General features: G+C 39.6%; 1 protein-coding gene across 4 annotated transcripts in view; it reads left to right on the forward strand.

Annotated features, from left to right (window-relative positions):
- Nucleotides 1–137: 137 nt before the first annotated feature.
- ehbp1l1b (EH domain binding protein 1-like 1b) overlaps nucleotides 138–25,833 on the forward strand; it is a 39,497-nt gene continuing 13,801 nt past the window's right edge. Inside the window, exons 1-11 of one of the 4 annotated variants that reach the window (XM_042008168.1) lie at nucleotides 138–688; nucleotides 3,382–3,439; nucleotides 3,865–3,960; nucleotides 5,256–5,309; nucleotides 5,425–5,603; nucleotides 5,903–6,021; nucleotides 6,143–6,229; nucleotides 9,516–9,581; nucleotides 10,253–10,498; nucleotides 10,596–10,761; nucleotides 21,299–21,817. In XM_042008168.1, the coding sequence (XP_041864102.1) occupies nucleotides 585–688; nucleotides 3,382–3,439; nucleotides 3,865–3,960; nucleotides 5,256–5,309; nucleotides 5,425–5,603; nucleotides 5,903–6,021; nucleotides 6,143–6,229; nucleotides 9,516–9,581; nucleotides 10,253–10,498; nucleotides 10,596–10,761; nucleotides 21,299–21,817 (1,694 nt within the window). In that variant the 5' untranslated portion in view covers nucleotides 138–584. The remainder of the gene's footprint in view (nucleotides 689–3,381; nucleotides 3,440–3,864; nucleotides 3,961–5,255; nucleotides 5,310–5,424; nucleotides 5,604–5,902; nucleotides 6,022–6,142; nucleotides 6,230–9,515; nucleotides 9,582–10,252; nucleotides 10,499–10,595; nucleotides 10,762–21,298; nucleotides 21,818–25,833) is intronic. The other 3 variants (XM_042008172.1, XM_042008169.1, XM_042008171.1) reach the window with 3 other exon arrangements.

The raw sequence follows: 25,833 nt of genomic DNA on the forward strand, positions 1-25,833 counted from the left end.
TATAAGCAGTGAGATAAATGACTTTTCATAGCCTGGTGCTGCATCACCACAGACACTCTTTGCATATCCTGTCTCACTCTCTCTGCCTGTCTCTCTGTGACTGGCTGCTGTCACTGAAGGAAAAAGGGAGGGTTGACTAACTCAAGAGGAAGCAAATCTATTTTACAACAACCCCGGGGTTGAGTAAGCTCTTCTGTCTCCATGTGGATTACTGCCAGAGAGAGGGAGACAAGCAGTCAATGAGAACTCCTGCAGTTGTTTAGTTGAAACTTTAGCTCCACATCAGGCGTTTACTAATAGCTCGTGTGAATGACAGCGAGCCGAGCGGAATCGGTTCCACTTTGCTACTAACGCTCATGTATATCACGTTTTTCTTTTTAGTAATAGAGCCTACATGTCGAAGTTTCTTTTCAGTGAGTGATTCAAGTGATTGCAAATGAGCGCAAGTCGCAGCTTGTGTTAGGTTCATCATAAGCAGCAGCGGCACAGGAAGAAGAGGGAAACCTTATAAGGAGCAGAATCAGACAGAGCTGGCTTATTGTCTCAATCCAGTCTGTTAAGTTGTATTTTTGCCAGCAGAAGTGATGACTTCGGTGTGGAAAAGACTGCAGCGAGTTGGTAAAAAGGCTTCAAAGTTTCAGTTTGTTGCCTCTTATCAGGAGCTTGTTTTGGAGTGTACCAAGAAATGGTAAGTAAACAAGGTTCTCTGCGCCATTTATAAGTTTATCACTGTTTGAAATGTAAACAACCCCCTGAGGCATTGTTGTTACTATGGTAAAACTTGTGTTTTACCACAGTAACGTGAATGAACGTGACCCCTGTTCTAGTCACGTTCATTCTCATGTAGTGGCTCTTTCCGCTACATAAAGAAAGGTGAGGGCGTCCCTCTTGTAGGCCTGTGCGGTTGAGCGCAGGTTCACCACGCCTCCTATCAATATCTGAGTGATAGAAAATGGTTTATTATGTCCTTTATCTTTAAAAGCAAAAGTCTGAACACACCTCAATCATCTGCGTAGTTAGAACTGCGTATTTGGTTGATTTGTTGGTAAAAAATAAATAAAAAAAATCAATGTGTGTTGTTTTAAGGTGTTTATTCTGTAGTCATTAGACTGATTTAGCTTACTGTTATTTAAACTCAGAGATGCACATAAACAATTTATTCATGAAAGGTTCTTCAGTATCTTTAAACCTTTGTCCTGCTGAGCTTAACACCTTGATAAGAAATACAGATCAGTTTTTGATTGATTTCTCTTGGCACACAAGAATTTGATCAGCAGCAGAAAGCATGAAAAAGGGAACCATTTGTTCAGAAAATGTGACAAACAGAAAACAGATGTTTTAATCTCTGCCACAAGATGTTAAGAAAGGAAGCAGACAAAGCTGAAGTTCATTTTTTGTGTACTTCAGGTGTGCAGTCAAATGTTTCTGACACTAATGTCATATATATATATATATATATATATGACATATATATATGACATATATATATATATATATATATATATATATATATATATATATATATATATATATATATATATATATATATATATTTAATGTATTACACAAGTCACTCTTTCTGTGTATGAGCATTATTTGCATGCATGTGTCTTCTTGCGCTTTTGGTGGAGAAGTTCTCATAATTTAAAACTATGATTTGAGACCAATCATACATCAGCCACACAGACAGCTGAGGTTCCTTTGTAGGATAGTATTTGCAACTGTTGCTCCACTACTACTATATATTTCCTTCAGCAACTGTTATGGACCAAATACAGAGCTAAAAGAGAATGAATACTGGGTTTAAATTTGCCAGTTGAGCCTATAATACAACACAAGTTGACCTATAGTGGTGGTTTGTGCGTGTTCCTTTTTGATAAGTAACTAATCACTAAAAAGGGAAGCTTTCTAATACGTTAAACTGGCCAGAGAGACTAGTTTTAACATTTTAATCTGTCCTCCGAACAGTTTCCAGTGCCAGTGCAATCATTTCCTGCAGGTTTAGGTTTTTATTAAAGATAAACCATTCAGTGAAGTTTTTGAAAACAAAGACACAGATGAGAGCAAAAGATAGGACAGCAGTTAGAAAATGGTCATTGTTGACAGAGACAGTGAAAAGCCACGGGTATAATTAAAGAGTCAGCAACAAGACTATTTCATGCCAAACTGGTAACTCTTATAGAACAAAACCATGCAAGTGGTTTGTGAGTTTGTAGATACACTGTGGAAACAGCTGTAAATGGTTCAATATAGTGTGTGTCAATTCTGTTGTTTACTAAGTCTATCAAACATGCCAAGTACTTATACATTGTACAAGTTAACAGAGTAATAAAAAGCATTGTCTTCTGAAATGTGATGTACAGTAATGACATACTACCAAACTTTATCCGACATTAATGTCTGTGAAACCAGTCGCAGCTCTTTACCACTGCTCAGTGTAACTGTGCCCACATCTTTCATTTTCATGTCATGTCTCTTCGATGCTCATTTCTTCCTCTCTGTTCCCATCTCTCTCTGCCATCACCCCCTCTCTGTGCCAGCCAGACTATTTCTGATGCCACTCCCGACCCACTAACACACATACCACATAAACACATGTTCTCACAAAGCTCTCTCGACTACACTTAAACTCCGATACACTGAAACCCTGAGAGCTCTGAGGTCAAATTAAGCAACTATAAACTCTTATTATATGAACAGTATGAAAGTTATTCCAATCATCATGTGAATGTGTTATAATTATTACAATTAAAATGTGTTTTAAGTTAACAGTAAGGTTTGAAGACTTGGTTTTATTGTATATTATTATATTATATGAGCGATTAAGGGGTTAAGGGGGTTCCTTCTTCCTGTAAAGAGGCACACCTCACACTCAGATCACATGACTCCACGGCTTCCTCTTTCATTTCCTGTACCATAATGAACCTAGAGAATACAATGGAAGCACTTGAACCAATGTTACCAGCACACATGTGCAAAAATACACATATTGTGTCTCGTAAACAGGTGCTTATAAATACAGATACAGAAGTGAAACATCACCATGTGCGCATAGCCGTTCTTAATAACACACACTCTCTTACACTGCCAAGAATGCCTGGTTTTTAGCTCAAAGGCATTATTATTCACTAGTCACAAGACCACATATTTGACCTTTTTTAATCCTTTTTGGATGTCTTCTTTGTTATGTGGTGCTATTTAAAAGCAATCAAAGATTCGAGTTAAGAGTTTTTAGAATTCCTCATGAAGATTCACTTCCATGGGCTTCTTGTGGTTTTGCCCCATTTGGGTGTGAACTGAGTGTGTAAACAGTATGATTGTGATGTAACAACATTAGTCAATGTGTCATTTCTGTTTTGATGTATTTATTTGTTTCTAAAGGCAACCAGACAAGTTAAGGGTGGTGTGGACCAGGAGGAACAGGCGCATGTGTTCCAAGGTAAAGCCACTAAAAACAAGCCACGTGCACACATATGCAGATGTTGAGGTGTGTCCCTCAATCTTAACACCAATTTTAACCTAATTATATCCCTTAAACCAAGTTAGGACCAGTGAAAAAGTTCCTTCAAATCACACACACATTTGCTTGGCTATCTTTGTGAGAACATTCTTTGACATGATGTATTCCCAAGCCCATCATCCACCACTACAGGTGTCTGGTTCCAACCCCAGTTTAAATGTAATCCTGACTGAGACTCTTACAAAAAAAGAAAAATTAACTCTCAAACGCCTTTAAAGGTGAATGGAAAAAATCAGGACTGGACCACAAGTCTTCACATAATTGATGTATAAGACAAGATGGTCCTCACTAAGCAAGCTGGACATCCACAATCATATCTTGTTAATGTTCTGTTTGTTTTGCAGCTCCACAGCTGGCAGCCTGGGATCAAAAACCCTTACAGAGGCATGGTGGTGTGGCCAGTCCCAGAAAACATAGACATCTCTGTTACTCTCTTCAAGGTACCAAACTCTGATTACACCGTTTGGGGTGGACACATACCGACAGGTGGCAAAGGGAAGAAAGAAAACAATGACAGGAGAAGTTAAACGCTGAAATTCAGGCAGGATCTTTTAACGGTTGAATCAACATGATGATTATGTGAAAGTTGCAAGCAGTTTGTAGTTCTATCTATTGTCATTATCAATAATGAGCTACTTTATGTAATTCACTCATAGTTCACGTTTATGTTACTTTGCTTTATTATTTCATTCTGATTAACCAATATCAGTGACATGTGATGCATGATTTAAGTAACGTATAATATCATAGTTCATAGAAGTAGACTTAGCCTAACCATCTGCTTTGATTGTATAAAACATGTGGATAGTGGAGAAAAGTAATGTTACCTCTTTACATATTTGAGCTTTTTAAACCAATGGTATTATAAAAGATGTATCTGATTATGTCTTAAGAAGATTTTACTGCAACTTTAGTAGCATCAGTTGTAGCATGTAGAAATGTCATCTCCGGAAAAACTCAAATATCTTTTCATTTCACTTGGGTCGATCTGTCTGCTCTATGTGTGAGAAGATCCACCTAAAACACAGTAAAAAGAAAAATATTTAGTATGATTTTAAGTGAATAAAATCACCTCACATTTAAAAGGTGCTGCTGAAGCAGGCGGTACATAAAAAGGAAAACCCTAAATATTTAGGGTAGGAGCAGATTTAACATGAAGCAACACTCATCAAACGACAAACAAGATGGTTGAAAACATAGGGAGGAGCTTAAAAAATGGAAATGATTCTAATCAGCTGGTTAACATGTGCAGGGAATCATCTAATTGAAACCTTAAAACAGAAGAGAAACTAAGTGTGATTCAAAGAAAATATCAACTTCCCAATAAAACAGGAAGGAAGGTAGACTAAGATTTAGAATGTGGAAATACAAAATACAAAAATATCAGGAAACCCAAGTACCATGACACAATAAACATCAAGTGTTGTTAAATATGCTGAAAAGCTACTGATACACGTGGCATAAACCATGGAGTAGGAGAGTATTTATGCATGTAATGTCGGTGCATAGAAATTCATTAAATTGCTTATTCAATTAATTTGCTAACAGTTTAAAAGACACAAGTGTTTACAGTTTTACACACATGTAAATAAAGTATTGCATGTAAAAACTGTTTTATAGACATGAGGAGCTCTTGTTATATATGAAATAAATAGCATGTGGAGATGTATTGTGTGAACATTGTGTATTGAGGATGTTTAATTAAACAAGTGGTACGTTCATATCACTCCTTCAGGAGCCAAATGCTGATGAGTTTGAGGACAAAGAATGGACATTTGTTATTGAAGGTGTAAGTAACTGCTTCTTAAGTAATGAACTAACCCAAATTATTGTGTCAATAAAATGGCTAAACCAGACTGATTTTAATCTAATTTAATATAACTGTTTCTATGGATCATACACAGGAGAACAAGGGTCACCGTAAGGTGCTGGCATCTGCTGACATCAACCTGAAGCGCTTTGCCAGCCCCACGCTGACCCAGACTGACCTGACACTGAATCTGAAGCCGCTGTCGGTGAAAGTGGTGGAAGCCACGCTCAAGCTGTCGCTGTCTTGTGTCTTTGTCCGAGAGGGAAAAGCTACGTGAGTAGTTTAAGTTGGTTGAAAAGATATTATTTGTTGTGCCTCTGTGCTGATGTTATAAATGATGATGGTACACTAACATGATATTCATCTTCAAAAATACGTTATGGTGGATGTAATAATTAAGTGGTTGTGAGTTGCTGTGAATTATGAGCCCAGTTTTGAAGTCAACCACTACAGCATACTTAAACAATTACAAACATTTTTTCTTCTTTAAGCTTCATTTGATTATCCTCCGTCAAAAAAATATGTCACCTACAAGAGTATCACTTAGTAATAAAACACTGTTTGCTCCTCAGTGATGAAGACATGCAGAGCCTTGCCAGCTTAATGAGCTACAAGCCGACAGATATCGGCAACCTGGATGACTTCAACGAAAGTGATGAAGAGGAGGAAAAGAAGTCTATGAGTGCCACAGGTCGGTGGATTTATTTCAACATCATCTTTTCTCTCTTTGCTTTTTTTTCCCTGCTTATCTAAATTCCAGCATTGATTCCTGTCTCCTGCTTTGTGCATCTCGTTTTCTGACTGCTTAACAGTTACACACACTCTAACTCGTCCAAACCGCCCTGCTCCTCCTCCGCCTGACAAGCAAAACTCCACCGGAGCCACTCTTCCAGCTTCAGGTAGCCGCATTTCCATTTCGCTTTTCTCTTGCCAGAGAAGAGGAGCACTGTCTGTCTGTTTGTTGCTGGATAACTCGTTTCATATTACAGTATTTCACACACTTGTGTCACTTGCTCTGCTGTCTTTTTCACAGGATTCTTGAAATTCCACATACTTCTAACCTAGACTTTAGACATAACTGAGAATTGTGTGATTATAGAGTCATGCCACAGATGGACTGAAGTGTATCTGAAGGCATGAAAAGTTCCATCTGCAACATGATACACAGAGACGTTTGTGTGTGGAGAGACATGACTAAAAGGAGAGTTATTGTTCTTTTTTTTTTTTTAAGAGTGAAGAAAATTACATCTTTATTAGCTAATTTAGAATAATAAGACTTAAAATTTAATAAAGGAGTATTAAATAACTAAGGATAAAGATTAAAGTGAACCGTGTGCAGAAGTGATGGAATAAGTTTGCATATTATTTACTTGGAAGCAAACAATGTAAGAGTGACTATGAGTTGCACTATATTTTCTTCATTTGAACACAAATCCAGTTTAAAAAGCTTTAGAAAACTCAAACTCACATAACCAAATAAAACAAGCTACTTTTATTCTTCTTATTGCTCCTCATACTAAATCATCAACTGGCTCCAATCTGAAATCAGCATCAAGAGCTGACATGCAGACTAAAGCATTCTCAACTTGTGTTGCTAATTGCAGTTTTGTTTTTTTGCTGCTATGTGGCAAACAAGTCACGATGAGACAAAACAGCACGTAACATGTGAAAGCTAAGGGGCAATGAAGTGGTAGCTCAGCTCATAGGTTGACATCTTACAGCATTTGCTAATGTAGAGTAAAATGATCAGGAGACATGCACTGGAAGCCATATCACGAGTTTTTATTTTTTTATTTATTGTTTTTTTTATTCCATCACAGTTCCATGTTTTGGATAATGGTATCATTCAAACATTCAGGTCATGTAATTAACAAAAGATCCACATGATGATATTACCATTATATGTCATGTGATCAAAACAGTAATCTAATTTTTAATTCACTTCATTGTCATTTCCAGTTCATAAGCTTTTCTTTCTGTCTTCATTATTCCGTCTCTCCATTTATTCGTTCAGCCTGTGGACATGATGCTGTTCCTCCAACTTCAACAGTGCATTCCCGGCCTCCTCTCCCAATAGCTCCTCGCCCCTCACCCCGTCGCTCACGGCATCCCCTCTCCACCGGCCCAGTCCAATCAGAACCTTCCCCCAGTCCCTCCCCTCAGCCCTCACCAAGGTCCAAGCATATAAAACTAACCAACCAAGGTCTTTCAGAGGCTTCTGCTGTGTCTGATCCCCCAAAGTCCCAACTCACCGAACATGTTCCATCAGTCCCCTGTGCTCCACCTTTCTTAGATGTTGCTCCCCATCCTCCAACTTCTAAATGGTCCAACTCTGTCCTAAATTTACCTTTGACCTCAGTAGAGTCTTCTTCATCAACAACCACAGTTCTCTTTAATGCTTCATCCACTTACTATGAAGGCCCTGTCAAATCAAATGCACCCATTTCCCTGTCCTCAACGATCCCCAATCCCCCTTCCATCTCATTATCATCACCTGTCACAGCGGTAACATCATCTTCCGTACTTCCCCAAACATCATCTCTCACTGTATCTACTACTCCGACCCATAAGCCCATCTGTACTGCCTCCCAGCATCTTCCTCTCAAATCTTCCTCTCCCCAAAAACTCATTCTGTCCTCTGAACCTCCATCCGCTCACCCCTCCCCCACATGGACCATCTCTCAGCCTCCTTCACTGCCTAGAATCTTCCAGTCAGGCTCAGCAAAAGGTATCAGGAGGCTGGCTGGCAGACTGTCATGCTGCATGCTTTCTGCTAATTGATTCCTGGTGTGTAATGGTTTGATTTCACTTTGTTTTCCACATTATTTTGTTGCATGCCTGGAACAAAGTTAATAACTGAATGTTCTTTAGAACTAACGTATAAAGTGGTGATGATCAGTGATGATTAACCTCATCAAGGAAGCAGCTTGTTCTTCCTTTTTTATGTATTTAGTCTTTTTTGTGGTTCAAGATCAGTTTAATTTCAGAGATAATTAAATCTGAACTGTGTTGTTTGACTCAACTCTTTAATAGAAAAGGTGATTTCAAGCCCAAAGGAGTATGTTACACTACAAATCAAGCTTAACACAGTCAGGTTTTCTTTTGTTTGCAGGTTCTTTTAAGCTTTAACTTCCTTGTCTAGAACTGCATTTAGTTCTGTCACTGTCCATAGTAATCAGTTCATTCAGTTCAAACCAAATCAAAGTAAATCAGTTTTTCTTTTATTTATATATTTTCCAATCTGTAAGAGCCCATTCTGATTCTCCAATTGAAGACTTGGTTTCTATGGTAACATGATTTACTCTGACTGCAAACCTTCTTTAGTGGCATCACTTATAGTTCAACAGGTGTAATGTGTTCCTTCCTCTGAGAATTTACATGAGATTTAAATTTAACAAAGAGTAGTTGATCTTACCAGTTATCAATATGTTAAATGTTAAAATGGTGTTATATCAATGAATTTGGCGAATGAGAGTCAGAATGTCAATATTTGATCCATGTCTAATTTCCCTGACTTGTGTTTAAAATGGCACTTAAATGACTGATTTTTTTGTAGGTTATTTGATAATTATTTATAAATAAATCAAGCACCGTGAATGTTCATCCAGTCTGGTTTTGCTCTCTGGTTTATCACTGTGAGAAGAATCAGTGAAAGGATGGTAGCCTGCTATCTACAGATTATTTAGCCTGAAACTAAAAATAAATTACACCAGAGCAGATTGTGTGTTCAGCCTAAATTAACATCTATCCAGGTTGAGAGAAAGCCAGCTTCTTGGCTCTGAAGACTTTGACATTTGCCTGACAGTAGCTTGCTGTACCATTATTCTTGCTTTTTTTCAGCAAGCTGGAAAAATGGATAAAGTTTTTCTTTTATAGATTCAAAAGCTCCCCATTAGAGCTTTCTAAAAATGAATAGAAAATGTTGCATTTTGTGTGAAAGGGGAGAAATACAGTTCTGCTGGTGATTTCTGACTTAATCTTTAGGTTTTACTGATTAAGCTAACACAAGGAAAGCCTGGCTGTGTTGAACTTGCTTTGGAGTGCATTGATATCTGAGCAAAACAGGACATTTTACAAATTTTTTGGGGGGGTGTAACTATTTTTATTAAGATGCATGCAAATTGACTTTTCATTATTAATTTCACACCTTGCCTCAAACCTTTTTATTCGTCATCTGTTCCTCAGCCAGTGTTTCATACCAGCGGCACCCCCGAGAGGTTCAGACTGCAGATGATTCTGCTTCAGTCTCTGGTTCGTCTCTTGTCTCTGCTCTGATTAGTCCAAGGATGCCTAATGTTGCTCCTCAAGGGCAACCGTCCTGCTGGTTTCTGATGTTTCCCTGCTCCAACGCACTTGATCTAAATTAAATGGATCTCCTCAACAGCTTTTTGTCAAGTTCTCCCCTAATTTCATGTGTGTTGAAGCAGGAAACATCTAAAACCTGGAGGAATGTGGCCTCTGAGGGCTGCAAGTAGACCTCCCTGGGCTAGACCAAAGCTATGCTTATCCACCTCTGCTACTTACCTCAAGAAACCTTTACCATTTTCTCTCCCCATTTCTTTCTTTCATCCTCCACATCAGGCCGTTCTCACATTTTCAGACCTCAAGTTGTAAAATCAATTGTCCGCCCCACCTCTCCCTCTCCTTTTTCCACTGATGCCCCTCTTCCTGCATCAAAACCATCTTGTCCCAAATCTTCCACATCAAACTCAGAGTCAGGTAACTGCTGTAAAAACAAAAGTGTGTGTGTGTGTGTGTTTATGCTTTTTCTGCCTTTCCTGAGTGCTTACATCCATTTTTTATTTTTGTGTCATTCCTCACTTCATTTCCACCTTTACCATTTGTTTTGATATTCTTCATTTAAGTTCTCCCATTTCCCTCAGAGCCTTGCCTTTCCCATCTTTGCTCTCTATTTTCCTCAGGTTCTCTGGGAGCGTGGCTTAAATCTAACCCTACTTCATCTGGTGGGGGCATTGAGCCAGTCCCTCTGTTGACTAGTCCAGATCTTGATGCTCTCTGTGACCCAGAGACTCCCACCTGCTCTGCTGCTCTCCTTTACCCTGCACCCTCTCAGTCCTCCTCTCTCTCCACCCCTACTTTTTCCTCTCCCTCTCTTACTGTCTCGCATACTTGTGCTCTTCCTGCTCAGATCAGCTCCTCTCAGTCAGGTACACCAGCCCATTTATCAAACTGTGACCCTTGCCCGTGGTATTATCTGTCTAAAATGCCTAATCAGCTTTTTGATCTTGCTGTCATTCTTTATAGGCCCAGTATTTCCCCTTACTCAAGTGGATAAAGAAACAGCTTCAAGCCCTGTGAGCACAGGCAAGGATTCTCCCCACAATGGCCAAACATCCGGCCAGCCAGTCAGACCAGCTCTGGATTCAAAAGTGACCGTTGCAGAAAAGAAAGCTGGATCAAGAAATATCAGGTGGGTTTGTGAATTGATTTAGATTGTTATTCTTGGGTGTTGTGCACAAAAGATCCAAATATATTTGTTATTTTGTAAGTCCGATTGTTAAGTGCTATTGAGAGGCTAAATACTTCGCTAATGTTTCTACATCAAATCTAAAATACTCCCAATGAGTTGCTATGTTAACCATAAAGATGAACAACTGGAAAACTGCTTGTTGTTCTCAGTCTTGTTTCAATATCTGCTCACAAGCTGCTCTACTTTGAGACATTTTTCATCGGTTGACTGAATCTAGGAAATTACTGCACGTGTGTGACAGTACCAAGCATAACAAGTCAGCTTTATATTGTTGTAACTTGCTGGACATTTTCTGTGGATTTGCAACAGAATTCTACTGTTTTTCACAGTAACTTTAACTCAAAGTCAGAGTTAAAAATTGCCTGCATGGAATTTAGCATTGTGGTGGGTTAGCCGCTAACATTATATTAACATAGACAGTTAATTAGTTGTTCTATGTTTATTACATTATGTTTAATGACTTATATTTGATTCATGTCATGATAAATTAGCAAAGTTCTCACACCAGAACAGCAGTAAATTGCTGGGTTTGTTATGTTCTCATGTTCAAGGTCAAGGTCAAGTTTATTTATATAGGCTGACATATTATGTTAGCAGCAATCTCCAAAATGAATAAGCGTGCTTCCCCTGATGAATCATGGAATCAGAAACTGACCTTCTGGTCTGACCTCACTTGTGCTTAACTTGACGCTTTGGACTAATACACTGTGATGCAGTGATGATGATCAACGATCTATTATGGAATCGTTCACTTTGAAAGTTTAATAATTGTCAATACACAAAATAGTGTTTTAGTATTTTCCCCTTAAATTGTATTAATTTGAGTGAATTAAGTATAAGAAGTGAAAAATGTGAAATTAGATTTAGTCAAACAAAACTAAGCAGTAATACTGCTGTTTATAAAAGTGCAGCACTATGCAGGGATGTCTGCTGCCTGTGTTTCCTGCTTTTTTACAAGCAAATATAGTGTGGTAACATAATAAGATTAAATTTATAACAGTTAATGCCTGTTGTGGAATTTTTAGTTATCAAAGATCACACACTAGGTGAGAATCGAACATAGTATTATTTATTAAGAGCTGATCAGCAATGAGAGTCCCACAGTCAAAGGAGTTTGTCTGCGTGAGTCTGGGCAGATACAAGTGAGCTTGGTTAATATACCAGGCATGAGCTGATAACATCACAGTAGGAGGTCATTGTTGTAATTTCCTCGACATAGCTGTCAACAAATGTTAAGGTGTCAAAAAGGGGGAAGGGTGCAAAAGGAAGCTAACTAAAGTCTTAACATTTGTTGAGTGAAAGGGGGAAGGTGTGAGAAGGAGTTCTTATCTAAATACACAGACATACAAAGTGTAACCTACAAACTATAAGGGTATATGAATAAATTTTCCATTACAATCCACCCCTTTGATTAAAATGCAACATATTAATCACACATAAAGAGAAAATTTACTCAAAGAACTTCAAACCACCATATGGAGAAATACAAGAACCACTAGTAAGCCAGTCCCAGAGATCAGTAAGGGCATCATGGATCACAGACAAGTTAACAGATGTATCAGGGACAAAGGTACAACATTGATCTCCAATCAGAGTACAAGTGTCACCTTGTGTAGCTAATAAAAATCAAGAGCCATCTTGTTTTATAGAGACATTATTCTCAAAGCCTAAACTTCTTTTTGCAGCAAACTAAAGCCAGAATCTACTAGAGGTTAAATTTTTCAAAGAGATTGATAGATCTTCCACAGTCCATGCTAGTTCCCCAACCCCCCACCAGGGCAAAGCCATCATAAATCCTTTCATCTGTGGAGAGAAGATACCGCGTTTAACGGATGGGGGTGATAAAAAGGGGTCAGGAAAAGGCCGTAATGTTTAAACACAACAACTCCTAAGTCTCACTCTGTAGAAAGAGAACAGTCAGGGAATAATCACAAGAATTTAAGGTGAACGAGTCAGAGCGTTTGGGGCAAGGTGAGGATATACATGAGACAGGAATAATACGCTGACAAACTAGAGTGTCTTAAAGAGAATAGTGCATCTGTCCCGTTTTGCTAAAAAACAGTTCTGGATAAAGCACATGTGGAGTTTGTATTGCTGGAAATTCAGTGTTGTCATGATGCTGAAGAGTGTGGTCGTCTCGGTGGTGCTTCCTCAAGGAGGGTGCTTCTGTCCCCTGCAGTCATCTGGCGGGTTGGGACGAAGCTAGGGCGCGTTGTGTTGGGCGAGGCCCGGTTGGATCCAGGCATCAGAGGAGGAAGGCGACAAGGATGAAGAGGATGACGCACGACCATCCCATCACGGCAGCCTGGGTGTACTTCATGTTGTCCCGTGGAGAATGGACTATCTCGCACGGGGCTGACCTCAGGGATTATTCTGCCCTGTGGTTGAGAGGTCAGCTGGAGCTCGGGTTGGTGTACCTTGGAACCTCCTACAGTGGGATGTGTGAATCCACGTGGACCTTTCAGCGACCTTCACTGCTGTATGAGTGACCAACAGGACCTGGAATGGACCCAGCCATCTTTCAAAACGCCAGTGCTTTCTTCTCGTCTCCCGGACCAAGATCCAGTCTCCCGGAACCAAGGAGTGGAGCAGATCTGATGCTGGCGTGGCAGGCCTTCCTTACCCACACTGTGCACCTGTGAAAGAACTTTCTGTTCAAAAGGAATCAGAGATGTTATTGAGAATACCACCTCCCTTTTGTCACATGGTCCACCCCATGTGACAACCTGGCAAACCAAGGGAAGAATGATAAGAAAGGCAGGGTTGTCCATCAGTAGCGCGCACAATACCTGCAGAACCAGGGGTGCATGGTGGAATAGTCAATTTACCAAAAAACTGATATACTTTCCATCTTTGTTAATATGTGACAGTATCCCAGGTAAGAGTAAAATCGTACACAAAACATTAAAATTCTTGTATCCTTGAATCCTGGAGTTGCTTGTTCTGGCTTCCTCCTGTGAAACAATCCTCATCAGTACAAACACATGTGTACAAGTTTAATTTTTTCCACCTGTAAAAGTTCTATCTCAAAATGTCATAAGGGTCAAAGCCATTTTTGATTTCAAAATGCACATACACATATTTTACAAAAAGAGATGTAGAGTAGACGTCTCCTCCTGTAAACAGATTATCAGACCTGCTTTTCAATGACAATAAATGTGTGTAACTGTTAATGGCAGCAGAATTAACAGCGTTATAAAACAGCAATCATTCTTCTGTGGAAACAATCCTGGATAAGAACCTGCTGGAAGAAAAGTTCATTCAATATCAGTCCATCAGTGGTTTGTCGTCAGGTCAGAGTCAGAAAACTTTGTCAAAGTCACGTCAGTTGTTCTGCGCAGAAAGGCCAAATCAGAGCAGGTCAATTTTCCTGCATTCATGAGGATCCTTAAAGTTCATTTTGAAATTGTTTGGAAAACATTAATTGTTTTGGAGATTTTTATTATTAATGCTTTCAACTCCAAGATGATATGGACCTAAACCCAATTGGAATTTCTTTGAATAATGTGTCCATCATCAGCCAAATTTGCTCGAGCAGCGCTTTCCTCTTTTAGTCTTTTACAAATCCCTTTTTCATTATTATTATTTGTATAAGAGAATCAGTTTAAAATATCCATGGATATCAGACCAATATGAAATAGGTTTTATTTTCTTCTGGTATCTCTGGTCATCTTATAGTGCATTTTCCTGTTTTAATGCAGAGCTAACAATGACCTAAAAGTAATTTTATCTGCCTCAACATTTGTTGTTTAAGTTTTTAAGGTTTTCTTTGTTTTACTTAAAGTAATTTGCATACAGTTACATCTGATGACAGTTAATAGAGGAGCTCCTTAACGTAATTTAATTCGTACATCAGCATTTTCTTTAGGTCTTAGGAAATTCCCTCTAAGCAATTTATTTATTGATTCATCTGTTTTCAGACAGATTTCAGATTTTTAGTTTGCTTGACTGAAAAATAAATCTATTATGTTTTCAGTTTGTATCTTTAAAACTGTTTCAGATTCAATCCTTGTTTAATATAGATTATAGATACCATACCAAGAGTACTAAAACCCTAACCTAAGCCATTTGTGAAAGACAAAATAAAATAATTAGGACCCAGAGACACATGAACGGTTTTGGTGCAATTCACGCACACACTTAAGGTTTTCAGGAAATCAGGGGACTTGCAGTTTGCATCATCACACAGAACCAAGCAGGGAAACTGCCGTTCGGTATTTACATAAATGCACATAAGGATCAGTATGTTGGCATTTCCACCTCTGGCAGGAAGGTTTTACTCACTCTCACTACTTCAGCTGTAGTAATGAGAGAGATACCATCTTATCTGATCTTGGGTCAACGGTTAGACGGTAATCTGGAGAAAATATAACTTCATGTGTCAGTGAGTAACAATTAGAATGCATCTGAAGGGATAAAATAAACAAAACATTATTTTCATCCCGTTTTACTCATTTTCTTCTCTATAAATGAGCCGATCAGTGTTGGATAACTGAGGAAAGGTTGTTGACACCAGCTTGCTAAGCATGTTTTGTTCTTTCTAAATCATGAAAACAAACAAGACAGGGTTAGTAGCTCATCATTTCATGTTATGTGATGTCAGTAGCAAGCAAGTACTTCGTTGCAGTGAGCGTGCGTGTATTTGTGTATGTAAAGGTGTCTCTAGTTCCAGCTGTGAACTAGTCTTTTGTGTGTGAAATGTCTAGACGTGAAGCTTCTTCTGTTTACTCTTTAACACTTTCTTTCCATAAACGATGTAGATCTGCTTAACTTCAATAAAGATTTTGAATTAAATCATTAATTATTTGTGGTAAGAAATCAGAACAATCTCACCATCATTGTTTTAACTGGTCACATGACTGCTTCCATCCCCGAGTCAGCTCTGCCGTGGATCAGTCAGACGGCAAACCGCCTTTTGATTTTTATGGCCAATGATCCTTTTCACCACGTGGATGTTCTCTCTCTGGTCAGTAGAACCGGATGGTTTTTCAACCTCGGGCCTTCAGCACCCACCTCTCGGTTCGCCCCTCAAAGTCCAGCGGCCACGCCACCTCGGCGCTGGACTACAGAGCTCACAGTCAGTTTCTTGTCCCAGTTCAGTCTTCTTGTCCTCTGAACAAAACGCATGATCAGGAGCGTTGTGGAGGATGGTGTCCTACCATCCAAAAACAGATGTTTACCCGTCCATCAAACATCTGGTTTCAGTCTCTTTGAAACTAGGATATTGTTGGATATCAGATGTCTTTGTTTCTTCTCTTGAATCTTGTAGAACATCGGGTGGTGTTGGTAGATATGGGCATCCGTATCAGTTCGTAGGACATGGTGGTGATAGAAATTTTATATATATATATATATACATATATATATAATCAGTGGGTCTCTGCTAACTTTTATCCCGGCGGAAGAACTGAGTCGGGTCAGGTATGCAGCCTGTGAGCTTCAGGAGAGGGTGTCTCCGACGGAGACGGAGGAAGGAGGAAAAGAAGAAAAAGAAAATAGGGTCAATATTTATCCTACAAAGATTATGCATGTGTCTGAGGAAAGTTGCAAGTGTTTTCTCTCAGAGATTTGACAAAGCTAAAAAATAAATCTTCAGTGTGTGTATCTAATTTCCTTTAAGGTAAAAATTGTTTATGTTTGACAAGTTTTAAAGAACACACAAATTAAGTAGAAAGAACACAATAATTTAAAGCATTGTGATGAAGGTGTCCATAAGAAAGGACTGAAAGTCTTATAAAAATATTTTATAAATGCAAATACAAGTCAGCTGAGACTCAAAAAACTATGGTTTTTCAAACAACCAGCTTTTACAACCCGAAGGTGTCCTTGTATGTATTAAGTATTCTGGAGCAGAGTAAAACATTTCCTCAGCCTGATCAGATCATTTTTTCATTATCTGGATCTTTTTCAGATGTAATTTTAGCATCTCCTTCTAATTTAGTTTTTACTGTAAAAAGTACCCATTTTATTTCTTCATGAGATTTTCTCAATCCTACTTAAACTGTTAGACAGAGCTTCATTATTACCTGCAGCGTGTCCTCTCTGTCTGCTGCTTCGGAATGTGAGGGAAATATCCAACCACACACTTTAACACTTTAACTCTTTCGTTATCTTCTTATTATTTGGTATCATTATTTTTCCCTTTTATGCTTCAGCAATACACTTATTTTATGTAATATATTTATTTCTTCTTTAGTTATTTTATAAGGTGCACCTATTTGACATACTTATATATATCCTTAAATATTTTGTTTGGCCCTTTTATTTATTTATTTATTTATTTATTTTTTTCTTTGTTACATATTGGGGGTCCCATTTACTCTCCTTCCCCGTTACAGCTGTGTTTCCCATTTCAGTTAGGACGTCTCCTGCTGGATTTTCTCTCTGTTTTCGGGTTGTCCAAACCCAGGCACAAAAATTACTAAAACGCCTCTTATTACCACTGAAGTTTTCACTCCAGTGCCGGACTAACTCTACCCTACCGCAGTAGAATAGTGACCTACCTTGCCTCACAAGATAGTGGGACCCTGCGAAAAGGAGCAGTAAATGGGAGTCCGATATGAAAACTTCTCACCGTGTGTGATTCTGGATGCTGTTCCACATGCAGACTTCGTTCTGGATATCAGTGGTGCCTGAACGGAGTCCCTCCACCGTCCCCTGTCGGTTAAGGCTGACCCAGGGGCTGAAGTATCCTTCAGGATGCGCAATCACGGGTTCTGGTCCTCCGGTCAGTCACTCAAGATATCCTGCCGACAACGCCAAATTGTTGTGGAATTTTTAGTTATCAAAGATCACACACTAGGTGAGAATCGAACATAGTATTATTTATTAAGAGCTGATCAGCAATGAGAGTCCCACAGTCAAAGGAGTTTGTCTGCGTGAGTCTGGGCAGATACAAGTGAGCTTGGTTAATATACCAGGCATGAGCTGATAACATCACAGTAGGAGGTCATTGTTGTAATTTCCTCGACATAGCTGTCAACAAATGTTAAGGTGTCAAAAAGGGGGAAGGGTGCAAAAGGAAGCTAACTAAAGTCTTAACATTTGTTGAGTGAAAGGGGGAAGGTGTGAGAAGGAGTTCTTATCTAAATACACAGACATACAAAGTGTAACCTACAAACTATAAGGGTATATGAATAAATTTTCCATTACATGCCTTAGCAGCACTTCTAAAAACCAAATGGCCCCAAGCTAACCCACCTGAGTGGGTCAGCTTGCTGATGTCTTAGTGTGTAACAGTTTGTGTATTAAGGATTCTGAGAATTGTTCATTTGCAGCTTCTCAGCACCTCACAGTTGCTTTGTGCTTGCTGTTTGAACTTCCTGGATACTAGCATGTGCTAATAGTGTTGTGCACCCCACCTCCTGTTGCACAAACCGCCCAGCATTTATGTTATCATCAGCTCTATTGGTCGCCCATATGCTCAGCCTTTTGAAATCTCACCTGCTCATCTGTCAAGCCTCACTACCAATATTTCTGTCCCTAGTCCCGCCGTGTCCCGCTCAGAGCTGATCGTAGCTCCGCCCCCACCTTGGCCTTTCTCCTGCTGTGAGCTTTCCACCCCTGAGCAGTCCTCCACCACTGTGGTGGCAGCTTTTATCACCCCTAAGCAGCCAAAAGTTGAGGGGCAAACTGATTTGACAAAGCCCACTAATAACACTATTATAAGCCCTAGTAAGAGTGAAAAGGTGCCCCTGGCAAAGCCTGAACCTGACTTTGATGACTTCATTAATGAATCACTAAACCAGAGACAAGAATCAGGGGGCTTGTTTTTGGAAGAGGATGACTCTAAGCGAGATACTATCAAAAGGTGTCCTCCAGGGTGAGTATTTATTTTAAGTCAAACAGTTAAGGTCCAAAAAAATAATAATAATAATGTTTCAGGCTCTGAATTGATTGTGCTACAACACAGAGAGACACAGACTTAAGGCACGTTGTTTATCTGTTCTGCAGTCTTGAACAGAAAACCAATGAAAAGGCACATGGAGAAAAACCTTCACTGACAAAGCAGTTAGAGGGAACTGCAATTTGGAAGGAGCAGGAGAAACAAAAGGAGACAGAAATTCAAAAGAAACAAGAAGAGGAGAGGGGGAGGACAGGTGAAGAGCAAAAAGAGATGCTTCTGAAGCAGGAGGAGAAGAAAAAACAGGAGGAAGAAAGGAAGAGACTGCTGGAAGAGGAGAAGAGGAGACTCTTACAGGAGGAGGAAGAGCTCAAGAAGGAGAAAGAAAGAAGGAAGCATGAAGAAGAAAGACTTCTCAAAGAGAAGAGGGATAAACAGGAAAGACTGAAAGAGGAGGAGGAAAGGAGGAAGAGAGAGGAGGAGGACAGGAGGAAGAAAGAGCAAGAGAGGAAATGTCTGGAGCTCGAGGTGGAAAAGGAAAAACTCAAGAGGGAAGAGGAGAAAAGACTAGAAAGAGAAAGATTTATGCTGAAGATGAAAGAGGAGGAGAAAAGGATAGAGGAGAGGAGAACACTTGAGGAGCAAAGAAAGAGGAGGGAGGATGAGAAAAAGAGGCTCCTGGAGGAAGAAGCGAGGAAGAAGAAGGAGGAAATGCTCTTGAAAGAGGCAAAAGCGAAGGAGCAACAGAAAATGGAGGAGGAAGAAGAGAGAATAAAGAGGGCAGAGGAGGAAAGACAAAAGCATGAGGCAGAGAAAGAGAAGAAGAGGAGAGATGAAGAGGAGAGAAGGAAAGAAGAGGAAGGAAAAAAACTGGCAGAGGAGGAGAAAAAGAGGAAAGAAGATGAGGAGATGAGAATAATCAAAGAAGCAGAAGAGAGAAGGAAGAGGGAGTTGGAAGAAAAGGAGAGACTACTCAAAGAAGAAAGAGAGAAAGAGGGACTCTTAAAGGAGCAAAGTGAAAAGAACAGGATGCAAAAGGAGGAAGAAGAGAGAAAGAAGAGAGAAGAAGAAAATAGGAAACAATTACAAGAGGAACAGATGAGGCTTGAGGCAGAGATAAAGAAAAAGAGGGAGGCAGAGGAGAATAGGTTGAAAGAGGAGAAAGAGAAAGCAGCAAGAAAACTGAAAGAAGAAGAAGATGGGAAAAAGAAAGAGGAGGAGGAAAAGAAACTTCTGCAAGAGAAGGAGATGGAAAAAATAAAAAACAGGGAAGAGAAGAAAAGAGGAGCCAGAGAGGAGCAGGATCGAGCTGCTCCAGTCTGCAGTGTGGAGGTCAATAAGTCAGATGAGGACAAGCAGAAGATGAGGACTGCTGCTCCTCTCTGTTTCACACACTCCCACACACCTCTTAAAGACATAACGCAGACGCTACTTCCTGCTCCACACTGCCCTCCGCTGGTCAAAACTAGCACTACAGCCCAGCAGCTGGTCTTACAAACTCCCAAATCTGATGAACGGTGAGTTGCAGTAATGAAGTAATAATTCTTTGTTGGTGTTTGTCTGTGTTTGAAATGGCTTTCACAAACAAGAAAAAATCAATCGACCAAAAAATGCGTATTCACTAAATGGCACAAAGATGAGCTGAATCTCAGTTTATCTCCTGTGATTATTTTGTAATTGTCTGCCACTAAAAGCTTCACAGTGTTTAGAAGTTTTGGAAGACAAATCTGTAATGTTCAACCTCATTTCCAAAAAAGACATTAGAATGCTGTGTAAAATGTAAAAAGAAATTTCTCATAATTTAGCCCATTTTTTCCCACACAAAAGGGCAATATATAATGTGCTTACTGTAGAGTATATAGTTTTTAAAATACTTTTATTGCCTCTGTGCTGTTTTTGAGTAAATATGGTTTTCAATTAAAATGGAAATTCTGCATTTTGTCCTCATTATACTCATTGTTTTGGACTTTTCTTGGAAATGGGGTTGTTTTGATGCCAGTATTACAAATCTCTCCTTTTTTTCAGCTCCTGATTGCTTATCTTCAAGCTACACTCTAATTTCCTCTATTGTGTGGATCTGAAAATGAAATTAACAGATAGCTTAATACTTAATTATTTAATATAGGAGTGTTGTATTTTTCTTTTTTCGTTCTGTTGAACTCTTGGTCATTTTTTGCATCTCTTTGTCCTTATTCTTCCTCCTTACTCCAGTATGGCGCAACCCCCTCCCGTAAAGGAAAGTGAACTGTCAAACATTGAAAAGAAAATATCTGTATCATCTGGCATCAGTTCAGATCCCACTGTTCAGCTCTCCATTCAGAATAAACCTTTGACATTAGAGGTCTTGACATTGGTCCCACCTCCACAGAGGCTGACTGATGCAGAGACTCCTCTGTGGAAAATGCTTGAAGGGAGAAGTGAGAAAGATACACCAGAAAAAGTCTCTGCTAAGGAGGGTATAAAACCTTTGTGCAGAGGGTAAGAAGGGATAAGGGGACATAATTCTGCTCGTTTCCCTGCTTTGTCCTCCTGTCTGTGTTTCTGTTTGTCTGTCTTGCTATGCATTTGGCTAGTAAATTATTTATGTAATAGAAAATTTACATTTTTATTCATGTGTCTTTCTCTCTTTTGTAGCTCACCCAGAGAAGATGCCACTGAGGTGGACACCACTGTGAGGCAGCAACACCAACCAACAACAGCAAAAAGTTCAGAAACGCAACACACAGTCCAGTCCACTACCCAGCCTGGCCCACCACTGGTTCAAGAGGAGCCCAAAGCCCCAGAGAAACCCACTGTGCAACCAAGGTCCTCTCTCAAACCATCCACTAAACCACCTGGGGAACGGACAGCTCTCATACTGGAGCCATTGCTCCCCACAAAACCAGAACTAGGACTGCGGCAGGAACAACATTTCCAGCCACCAGACAAACCACAACCAGAGGGAGTGAAGAAGGAGAAACCAGCTGATGTTGTGGTTGGCAGTCAGGAGATTTTGATCAACAATGAAAAGCTGGTGTGCACGGCAGAGAAACAGCTATGGGCAACTGTGGAGGAGACCACAGCTGAGACGGGAACGGAACAAGGAATGGAAAGTAGTAAAACCACTGAAGAGAAGGTGGAGAAGCAGAAAGAGGAGGAGAGTGTTATAGGGGGGTGAGTCAGTGATGGTTCCTTGCAGTCTCAGTAGCATGTTGTGCAAATGCAAGCCTGCACACGCACTAACATTCTTCCACTGTGCTGCAGCCGAATCAGTACAACTTAGTTGTTACAATTAACCTGAAGCTTTTCTCTTCATGTTAACCTCCATTTGTGCCAGTAGTCATTTAATGAAAGTGATTCAATTTAGAGCTTCTCGGTAAAATGTGTGTCTCTGTATGTGTGTTTTCTGTGTGTGTGTGTGTGTTTTTGTGTGGTAGTGCCCAGACAGAGGCAGATGTATGTGTTGCAGAGCAACAGAAGGAAGCACCTGCTGGCTTCATGTCAGCAGTAGTTGGGGTGTTTTATAGAGGGTGAGTCTATCTGCCTGCCGGTGTGGTCAAATTAGTATTTTTAGGCGTGTGATGCAGAATGCAAAAGGACGTTTTTGTAGATTATGATAGCGGAGGTGCTTGAAAGTTTAACCCTGATGTCTAAATTTCAACATAAACATGACCTCAAACATCATCACTCTACAAAATAATTCAAGAGAGCCCATTTAAACAGATGTCTCCCTATATATTCGTAATTTCTGTATAATTTTAATGAGATGTTACATATCTGAAACTGGCTGTGTGCAATTTGCTTTCAGTCCTCATCGCAGCAATAGGTGAAATTTTTTTTAATTTCCGGTAACTTTTGATAGAACCTGTAGTCCAGTTCTTCATAAACAGCTTCATCTTCTTGGATGTGTGTATTGTATTACTTGCTTCAGATCCTTCCACACATTTCTGTTGGATTAAGGTCCAAATTTTAATATAAACCTTCAAAAACATTAGTTTTAGTTTTATTTAACCATTCTGTAGTACAAAATATGTGTGTGCTTGTAGTTGCTTCAAGCAGTAGTTTTCTTCTAGTGGGCTGTCTTTTAATTCTTTTCCTGATAGTACGTTAATGTTAACCGATCTGAGGGAAGCTTCTAGTTTCTCAGAAGTTACACTGCCTTCCATTGGGACCTCTTTAAATGACAACTAAATAACTTTACATTGACTGAGAGCACCTGGCTATGTTCATCTTCACATTAACTGCTTATCCTGTTGGTTCACAGATATGTAACATTGGATTTTTTTAGTTCAGTTATATATAGTATTTTTATCTCATTAGTTGAATTTGTTTCAGTTTGTCTTTATTCAGGGCTTGTGCGAACTTATTTGAAGTCATACTTCTGCAGAAATATAGAAAACTAGATGTGTTGCTTTTAATCCAGATAGAAAATAACCAATTTTGGTGCTAACAGTTATTGTGGCTTTTTTCCTCATATGGTTAAAATCCACTCAGCAACTATCCTCAAAGATGTGTTGCTCATCAGCGGCAGTTGTGCAAAATTTGTTTGCATATCTTTCAACAGTATGACAGCAGTTAGTGTTTTAGCTGCTCCTAATATTACCAAAAGTGATATAGATGCCATTCTGTTTGCACCACTTCAGAAACAATATAAGACAGTGATCTGTATAACAAGATATCCATGTCCTCTAAATGCTTTTTGTATAACTCTTTGGACAAGCACCAAAACAAAGTCTGTAAAGGAAATGTTCAATCAAGCATGCTATCTGGCTCTCTGTCACAGGGTTCAGCTATGGTCATAATGCAGGTCACTGTAGGGTGAGTTCTGTCTCACAGTTTTCCTGTCCCTCCTGTTTGCCCTTTAGCTACGAGACAGTGGCCTCCTTACTGCACACAACTGGATCAAATGATGCAGGTCATCCACAGCTGTCTGCAAACCAACCGTGTCTGCTTATGAATAATGAAGACCAGCCATGTTTACATGAAGTAGATACAGAGATCCTGTGTTCCTTTGAGCCAGATAAGGAGCCATTAAGTGCCATTGGTGTTGACATTTTACCCCCTAAAGCTTTCACTGACTCAGCAGAATGTCAGTCGATTATTGAAGATAAGGTTTCCAAGAATGAATTAGCTCAGAAACCAGACAAGACATGTGGGCTGAGTCTGGTGGCAAGTCTGCGGCTAGCAGCCAGTGAGCAGGAGAAGGAGAAAGAACAGAAGATGGAAAAACAAAGGATGGAAAGCCTTGTGAAGGCAAAGAGTGAGGAGAGGGAGCCAAAGAGAGAAGAGACAGAGAAGAAAGATGAAGTAAGGCTTGATAGGAAGGAAGCTAAAAAGAGAGAGAAAGAAAGGCTGGACAGGGGAAAGGCTGAAAAGAGAGAGAAAGAAAGGATGGAGAAGAAAGAAGCTGAAAAGAGAGAGAAAGAAAGGCCGGAGAAGGAAATGGCTGAAAAGAGAGAGAAAGAAAGGATAGAGAAGAACGAAGCTGAAAAGAGAGAGAAAGAAAGGCTGGAAAAGGAAGAAGCTGAAAAGAGAGAGAAAGAAAGGCTGGAGAAGGAAGAAGCTGAAAAGAGAGAGAAAGAAAGGCTGGAGAGGGAAGAAGCTAAAAAGAGGGAAAAAGAAAGGATAGAGAAGGAAGAAGCTAAAAAGAGAGAGAAAGAAAGGCTGGAGAGGGAAGAAGCTAAAAAGACAGAAAAAGAAAGGATAGAGAAGGAAGAAGCTAAAAAGAGAGAGAAAGAAAGGCTGGAGAAGGAAGAAGCTGAAAAGAGAGAGAAAGAAAGGCTGGAGAAGGAAGAAACTGAAAAGAGAGAGAAAGAAAGGCTGGAGAAGGAAATGGCTGAAAAGAGAGAGAAAGAAAGGATAGAGAGGGAAAAAGCTAAAAAGAGGGAAAAAGAAAGGCTGAAGAGAGAAGAAGCTGAAAAGAGAGAGAAAGAAAAGATGGAGAGGGAAGAAGCTAAAAAGAGAGAAAAAGAAAGGATAGAGAAGGAAGAAGCTGAAAAGAGAGAGAAAGAGAGGATGGAAAAGGAAGAAGCTGAAAAGAGAGAGAAAGAAAGGATGGAGAAGGAAGAAGCTGAAAAGAGAGAGAAAGAGAGGCTGGAGAAGGAAGAAGCTGAAAAGAGAGAGAAAGAGAGGATGGAAAAGGAAGAAGCTGAAAAGAGAGAGAAAGAAAGGATGGAGAAGGAAGAAACTGAAAAGAGAGAGAAAGAGAGGCTGGAGAAGGAAGAAGCTGAAAAGAGAGAGAAAGAAAGGCTGGAGAAGGAAGAAGCTGAAAAGAGAGAGAAAGAAAGGATGGAGAAGGAAGAAGCTGAAAAGAGAGAGAAAGAAAGGATGGAGAAGGAAGAAGCTGAAAAGAGAGAGAAAGAAAGGACAGAGAAGGAAGAAGCTAAAAAGAGAGAGAAAGAAAGGATGGAAAAGGAAGAAGCTGAAAAGAGAGAGAAAGAAAGGATGGAAAAGGAAGAAGCTGAAAAGAGAGAGAAAGAAAGGCTGGAGAAGGAAGAAGCTGAAAAGAAAGAGAAAGAAAGGATGGAAAAGGAAGAAGCTGAAAAGAGAGAAAAAGAGAGGCTGGAAAAGGAAGAAGCTGAAAAGAGAGAGAAAGAAAGGCTAGAGAAGAAAGAAGCAGAAAAGAGAGAGAAAGAGAGGATGGAAAAGGAAGAAGCTGAAAAGAGAGAGAAAGAAAGGATGGAAAAGGAAGAAGCTGAAAAGAGAGAGAAAGAAAGGATAGAGAGGGAAGAAGCTAAAAAGAGGGAAAAAGAAAAGATAGAGAAGGAAGAAGCTAAAAAGAGAGAGAAAGAAAGGCTGGAGAAGGAAGAAGCTGAAAAGAGAGAGAAAGAAAAGATAGAGAGGGAAGAAGCTAAAAAGAGGGAAAAAGAAAGGCTGGAGAAGGAAGAAGCTGAAAAGAGAGAGAAAGAAAGGATGGAGAAGGAAATGGCTGAAAAGAGAGAGAAAGAAAAGATAGAGAGGGAAGAAGCTAAAAAGAGGGAAAAAGAAAGGATAGAGAAGGAAGAAGCTGAAAAGAGAGAGAAAGAAAGGCTGGAAAAGGAAGAAACTGAAAAGAGAGAGAAAGAAAGGCTGGAGAAGGAAGAAGCTGAAAAGAGAGAGAAAGAGAGGATGGAAAAGGAAGAAGCTGAAAAGAGAGAGAAAGAAAAGATAGAGAGGGAAGAAGCTAAAAAGAGGGAAAAAGAAAGGCTGGA

The sequence above is a fragment of the Melanotaenia boesemani genome, chromosome 15 (genome assembly GCF_017639745.1).
Source record: "Melanotaenia boesemani isolate fMelBoe1 chromosome 15, fMelBoe1.pri, whole genome shotgun sequence".
In the NCBI taxonomy this organism is placed as follows: domain Eukaryota; kingdom Metazoa; phylum Chordata; class Actinopteri; order Atheriniformes; family Melanotaeniidae; genus Melanotaenia; species Melanotaenia boesemani.